The sequence below is a fragment of the Argiope bruennichi genome, chromosome 1, assembly GCF_947563725.1.
Source record: "Argiope bruennichi chromosome 1, qqArgBrue1.1, whole genome shotgun sequence".
In the NCBI taxonomy this organism is placed as follows: Eukaryota; Metazoa; Arthropoda; class Arachnida; order Araneae; family Araneidae; genus Argiope; species Argiope bruennichi.
In genome coordinates this window covers 119585618-119593453 of record NC_079151.1, presented here as the reverse complement: position 1 = coordinate 119593453, position 7836 = coordinate 119585618, and the positions used below count along the sequence as shown (strand labels likewise).

General features: G+C 25.7%; 1 protein-coding gene across 3 annotated transcripts in view; it reads right to left on the bottom strand.

Moving 5' to 3' along the window:
- Positions 1-605: 605 nt before the first annotated feature.
- The window catches only part of LOC129969009 (protein nervous wreck-like), a 30657-nt gene continuing 23426 nt past the window's right edge, over positions 606-7836 (bottom strand). For 2 of the 3 annotated variants that reach the window (XM_056083405.1, XM_056083413.1), the window contains exons 21-23: positions 5874-5990; positions 2887-2951; positions 606-2618 (exon numbers count right to left, since the gene is read on the bottom strand). In XM_056083405.1, the coding sequence (XP_055939380.1) occupies positions 2121-2618; positions 2887-2951; positions 5874-5990 (680 nt within the window). In that variant the 3' untranslated portion in view covers positions 606-2120. The remainder of the gene's footprint in view (positions 2619-2886; positions 2952-5873; positions 5991-7836) is intronic. The other variant, XM_056083422.1, reaches the window with a different exon arrangement.

Sequence of the window (7836 nt, the reverse complement as noted above, 5' to 3'; positions counted from 1 at the left end):
ATATTAACGTCCTGTTTGAAGCTACACTAGAGCTATTTTGGGACGGACCTCGTAATTTTGAACCGCGGTCAGATGACGAGGACGACACCTGAGCTGGCACCCCCCTCTCCACACCGGACCACACCAGCGGGAGGACGTTTGGTCATGACGGATTTAACGTGCAACAGACCCCCTTACACGACGGTTCTTCGGTGGAATCGGGTCTCGAACCTGAAAACCCTCCGGTTCCGAAGCCGAGACCTTACCACCAGGCCACCACGGCCCGATTGAATGTTGAATTATTCTTTTTATTTGGAAAATCGACAGTATTCTTTTTCATATTTTACAGAAATAATTATGTAAAATTTGGTCCTATGTTTAAGAGCAGTTAATGAACATATACATAAATTTATTATATATACATACATAGACATAGTGACTTAATATAAATAAGATAAAATGAAAATTTAAATAAATGCATCCTGTGTTAATAGCTTAGAATAATGAGGGAAGCCCATATTCCAGGCAAACAAGCTGGTCCCCAAAGACAGCTAGTAGACAAATAAGAAATTAATACCAAACAACACAATTTATCAAACAAGGGAGGAATAAAAGACTAAAACGTGAACATATCACTTTTTTTATTCGTTTTGCATCCATATAATTTTATATACATAATGAGGAATATACTAATATTATACACATTATAAAATTATAGGCTACATTTATAACACTGACAGTATTCAAAACTTTGCAGAATTACTGTACCTGAAACATTGCTGACAGTTCTGACACTTCCAGTTGCTGACAGTTTTCAATACAGAGAAAGAAAACTTCTGAAACAGTTCTTTAATGCATTCACATTTAAGTAACAATCTAATTTAATGCACTTCCAGAAACTTAATATATCTTTCAAAAAACAAAATTATTACATAGTGATTCTGCATCAAGCACTCTTTCTCTTCTATCAGCACAACAGTGAAATACTTTGCAATGCTATACAAAGATCATTATAACACACATGTAATAGATATACACGTTCTAGTTTTTCCATCTAAGTTCAATCAGTTCTATAGCATGTTGATATCTGAAATTCTAATCATATTTCATCTTGTAAAATTACAGCAGATTTGAGATGTAAATGAGGAGAAATAGACAAATATGATAATGAATAATAAATATTGTGAGAAAAATGAGTCAAGACAATAAATAGAATTTTTTTAAAAAAATTAAAAACATTACATTATCATTGCTATTTTCAGAAAAAAGTTTTTGATTATAATGATCAAATTGTTTTCCTTCAAGAAATAAAAAGGTAATTTGTTGAAGGTAATTTTAAAGGTAAGATTTTTATAAACAAAATTTTCTGGTAATTGTAGGATTCTATTTTATGCTGTAAAAAATCAAAATATATTATTAAAGCTCAATTAGATTTTCCACTTAATAGCATCAAATATAAGTATTATTTAACAATAAACATCATATTTCTTTTATTTCCAATTTTATCTGAAATGCTAATCCACTGTTTAGTATTTATTTTCTAACTTCCAATTATTTCATATCTATGGCATAAAAACACCATAGAAAAACTGATAACCCTCCCGAAAAATTAGATGCAGTTTATATTTAAGAAAATGAGTCTTTAAGAAAGTTTGATCTTAGAGGAAACATTATAATTTCTCTTAAAGTCGAAACACCTAAAACAATTATAAGCAATTTTTGTACTTCATGCATATAAGTAGAAAGTTTAAGATTAATTTAAAAGTTCGGTGAATATTGTTCGATTATGCAACAAATTCAAATATGTATCTGAAATTGACACCCATGCCAATAATTTTCAAATATTATATTATACAGGAATAAAGTATAAAAGATATGAACATGTAAAATACCATTTAAGCTCACAATCAAAGGATGAAAAATGATGATAAAATACATTTTAACAATTGCATTCAACACAATTTTCCTTCTTTCAATAAAAATCATACCAAAGAAGAAAGGGCACTTCTAAAACATCAAATTATGGTATAGAAATACAAATAGAAGAAATTTATAGAAATATCAATATATCTCATGGAACTTTTTAACACATTACTTTGGAATCAAATAAAATACAAAACTTATACTTTCAAATCATGATTTTATCCAGTAGTCTCAGAACTCTCCGAAACTCCAGAAAAGAAATTTCCATCCGTCTGGAAGCTCTGCCCTTTATCACTGCCATTAATTTCCATCTTGACGGGTTGTTCCACTTCTTTTGCTGTTTGAGATTTAGTAGCTTGAGATTCTTTCACAACTGGTGGTGGTGGTGGAGGTGGTTGACTGCCAAAATCATCGTCAAAACTGCACTCAAATGCATCAGGATTCGATTCAGCAGCAGGTGCAGGTGCAGTTTCCTTTTTGGTATCACTTTTCTCAACTGCTGCGGTTTCCTGTTTGGCTTCGGTTTTCTCTGGTGGTGCAACTTCTTCTTTAATCTCCATGTCTTCATCTGAAACCGGAGTGTCACCTCCAGTAATAGCTGTTATCACAACGGTAGGACATTCATCAGTTCCTGCAGAAGGACTTGTGATTTCAGAATTTATTTCTTCTTTTGTTTCACCTTCTGCAGAAGAGGTTGTTTCTTTAATGCTGTCAGCCTGGAAATAAACAGTTTTACAATTATACAAGAGTTAAGCTTCCTTGCACAACACTGATTGTTAGCTTGTATCTAATAAGAAATAATACTTTTGTACTAAAATAGAATATAATTTTTAGCTTAATTTAATCAATCTTGGCCTTTTTCTAAAACCAACAGACACCACATAATTTTAGGAACTTTTATAACCTTTATTAACTAACACATTTTAAAAACAAAACAATTTAAGACATCATATAATAATAATAATAACTCAAAAAGCAATTTACCACTGTTTTTGTGGGGCTGTCAGGGCTAGATACAAGTGGAGCATAACTAACAGGATTGTCAGCAGCTGCAAAATGAAATATATTAATAAATGAGTAAAAATATTTATTCAACAGCAATCAATAAAAAAGCTCAGACAATAAATATTGGTCACAGAAATTACTTATTATTCCTCATGCTTTGATTTGAAAGAGAAAAAGAAATAATTCTAAATAACATAACATTTCCATTACTATTCTTAATCAGTCACATCTAAAAATAATGAAATGAGAAATAAAATTAATATTTGTGTCTTCATATGCATGCTAAAAAATGCATTTATACTACAAAATGCAAATTAATATCAGTAAATTTTACTAAACTGTATATTTTAAAATCACACTATTTCATAATGCATAACATAAAAAAAAAAATGTAAGGTTTTTTTTGTTGTTGTTGTTGTTGTTTTTCAGATGACACTAAGAAATGAGTCTAAATTTGAAATCTCTTTATCACTGTTTGTTCTTTTTACTATAAATATCCCTCCGTATTTTCAATATAAATACAATACGCCATGCAATATTTACAATCATCTTTCTTAATATTTAAAATACTAAAGTAAGAATTATAAACAATTTCCTCAAGTAATAGTTGAGTAAAAAGAAAAAGCTCTAGTAATCTAAAAAAATTATTTAAAAAATAATGACAATTTAAAAGTATTTCTAACAATAAAATATTTATAATGAACTTTTAAAATGGCTTTTGATATTTTATGAAGCACTGTAACACATTTATTTATTTAAATGTAAATATTTAAAATATTGATTTAAGATCTACAACTTTCATATTCATTGCATATTGAATTTCTTTTTTCATTATTCTTTCATTATTTTTAAAGAAATTTGTTTTAAAAGAAATAGCATTTATCCAATATTTTCCACAGCTGAATGACACAATTCAAAAATAAGCTAAAGAACATTTGCAGAAGCTGACTTATCACAAGAAAATAGGGTATAATTCGAAAGAAGATTTAAAATTTATGTGATACACAATTTATTTCTAATTCGAAAATATATAAGATATATGTAAAAAAATATGTCATTATATTGTCACAAATATAATAAAAAATACAATTTCAACCACTTTTAAGCCATTTTAATGCTTTGTAATAACTCAATCTTGTCACATTTCGCTATAATTTACAATAATTTGATTTAATAATATTTTCAAATTGAAATATATTTTCATCTTTTATTATTAAAATTAATTTTGGAATTAATAACAATTTTCTAAATTCTAATTCATTGTAAATCTTCAATATCAACAAGCATCCATAAGGCTCTAAAGGCAAAAGATTTGATGATTTCTGCCTAGCAAATATGTCCCACAAAGTGTCTTTTTAAAGACATTACACAACACCTTCTTTTGAAAGACATTGTTTATGAACACATTTCTTCGAAAATATTGAAAAGTTTTAAATCATGTACTTTAAAAAAAATTTCAAGAAAAAATTCCAAGATCCAATGAATTTGAAAAATTATGAAAAATTTAATACAGCTTACTTCTATTTACATTTCTTGTATCATGTTTTTTTTAACAGAATCAGCAACAAAAAAAAACCATAAAATTTAACTTATTTTTTATCACAATCTGGTTCGATAAAATTTTGTTTCCTTTCATAAATATTGGCCACATGAAATAAAAATAAATAATACATAAATACAATTTAAGAAAATAATATTTTATAAAACAATAATGGACTAGCATAGGAAAAATGCTACAGCAGAGACTACTATTGCAAACGAATTATTTTTAGAGTTTATTTTTATTACAACAGTTATATTTCTCAGGAAATACAGCATTTAAAAAAAATTAATATCATTAAATTTTATTTACTGGTTGATTATATAAATAATGTCAACAAGAAAAAAAATGTCAATTTAAAATGTCAAGAAAAAAAACATGAGCACTATATCTATTTAGAAAATTAAATTGAGATACATGGCTGTACTTTCAGTAATATAAAATTATCTTTGGATATAATACTAAGCGATTTAGTTCATAATTTTTTGACAGATTTTCCCATTCAACTACATTGATTATATACAACATAACTAACATGTTTTTTTTTAAAGAACAGTTTTAAAGAGAAAATTCCATGAAAAAAAAATGACTTATTTGTCCAAAGAGTTATTAGGCATTTTGTCACTTCAGTTTTTAAAAAAAATGTGAACTTCATAATCTGAATGTAACCATAGATATAATATCTATAATTAAATGCAAAATATCATTAATTTTCTCTCGGCAATTCTATAAGTAAATAAAATTTCAAAAATAATTTCTGATTAAATCAAAAGATTTTTTTATTTCCATTGGTTATCATGCTTGGCATAACAGGATTACTAATTCAAAAGATATTACACACAGAAAAAAACTATTCCATATTTCTACAAACACTGATTAATAACAGAATTATTCTGAACTATTATGATTATGAAGAATTACTATGAACAAACAAAAACCATTTTCTAATTTTGGTTAAAATATATAACCATATTGACAGTGTATTTCATATTAGAGATACATATCTATATGCTACAATAATATAATTTAAGAATTTAAAAAATCAGTGGATGCATTTCCATGCAGTACTCTTTATGCATGCAAAACTGTTTCTAAGTTTACTAATAAAATATGTGAAACTTATAACAATGCAAAAGTTTCACACTAATAATATAAAATTTATATCAAGACATTTTCTGGTAAAGTTTATTTCAGTAACAATTCTACAAAAATTACAGAACAATGCATAAATTATTTTTCATCATTCTGGTGTTCTAATCTAAATGTTATAAATTTCTAGAAATGTTCTATATTTAGAGTGAGATTTCATAAAAATTAATCTAAATGCATTTGCAAAAAGAATCGAAATTTGATTTTAGATACGAGAGCATCATACTAAGTGGATTTCAAAAAAATAAGTAGAAATGTGAATGCCTGTGAAGTTTACCAGCTGTATCATGTTCACTGGATTCAGTATCAGAAGCTGAAAACTGTTCTTGGGGTTGACTTTGCTGATTTTTATTTAACTCATTATGGAAATCTTCATCCATGCTTAATATAACAGCTAGAATTATGTAATTGCAAACAAACTATATGGTTGATGAGGTTGGCAAATTATTTGAACAACAAAAGCTAAAACACTAACACAACATGCACATTTTATAGAACATTTATCAATATAAAATAAAAAAACTATTTTTATTTTTTTTAATTTCTACACACAAATAGCTAAAGAGGAAAGGTATTTTGGTTAATTAAAGGAATTTATCATAAATAAACTGCAACAAAACCAAGTTATCAACATAAAATTCAGAATAATTAATATTTTGATTCAATTTACTCTTTAATTTAAAACCTTTATAGTGATATTTTCTCTCATTTAATATTATAACACTTTGTTTTGGATATGTGATATCCCGATCCAAAAGATAGTCCTTTGAGCACTTCAGATAATCAAAGTTTAATTTTCATTTATTATCATATTCTAGCATATATAAGTAACTTTATTTTAGATTATAAGTTTAAAATTTCAAAAATTTGAATCACAAATTGATTTTGAACATCACAGTTAAAGGATTAATAACTTAATTTTAAGTATCATCTGAAATAATTGATAATAACATTTAAAATCTATATGAAAAATAAGTCATCACAAAATGAAAAAAGATAATGTGTTAAAAATTGAAATCAATCATTTGATTAAAAAATGAAATAATATAAACTAAGGTTTTTCTATACAATAAAATAAATCTTAAAAATAATCAATAAAATGTATATTACTTCCCTTGAGCTTCAACAAAATGAAAAGCGTCTTAAGGTAATCTTGTTTTAAGTCTTAATTAATCTCAAAACAGAAACATTTAGAAAATGAAAAATATCTAATTTTATTGTGGTTTCCAAAGATACATAAACATATTCATATTACTCTGGCATTTAGTCAATAAATAACTTGTACTAAAGGATTCTGGCATATAAAAATATATAAATTTATAAATGCTTGTATTAAATACAGAAAATTAGAAGCTTTAAGTGATATTCTATATATGCATTGGTGTTAATCATTAAAAACTTCGGTTTTATAAATATTCATTATTGAAAAATAGTATCATAAAACAAATTCATCTTTAAAAAAGCATTTAAATTACACATTATTTTCTTGAACTTATTTAGCCTTTGTGGGATAAATTTTTAACTAATTTTTAATAAGATATGGATAATGTTATATTTTTAAATAAGCATATTATGAAAAATAACATACATCCAATAAAAATTCCAATGTCAAAAATTTTAAAAATTGACTTTAGATTTAAAACAAAATCTTTGAAGTTTTTCAGTCTGTAAAAGCACATTAAAAAAATCAATAATTTATTACTTTTTTAATTTATTTAATTATGTTTTCCATAAATTTTGAAACTTTAAGGGGTTTTTTTTAATGCAACTTTTGTAAATAAGTCTCATTTTTGTAAAATTCATAAGGATCTTCAATCCGAATAACAGTTCAAATTTTTAACATAAAGAATATTATACTGCTTTCAAATAAAATAACTTCAGAATTCCTTACATCTGTATTTTCATTAACTAATTATCATTTAATTTATAGTATTTCAACATGGAATGATTTGATCTTTTTTTATGGTTTTGCTTATTATCATTATTTAAATTCAAAATTGTCCTTTTCAAAACTATGTTCCATTTTATACTTACTACAGAGAAACACTATAGTCATTTTTTTTTCAAATGAAAAATTTTATTAATTCATCGTTTTTAAATAGAGTACTATCCCTCCCTTTTTTTTAAAGAAAAATAAGCAGAAAATACAAATTGAAAACAAAAATTACTCATGATATTTACTCACATCCTTATTTAAACAATATTCACGGGCAATTTTAAAAACAATTATGATTTGAAAC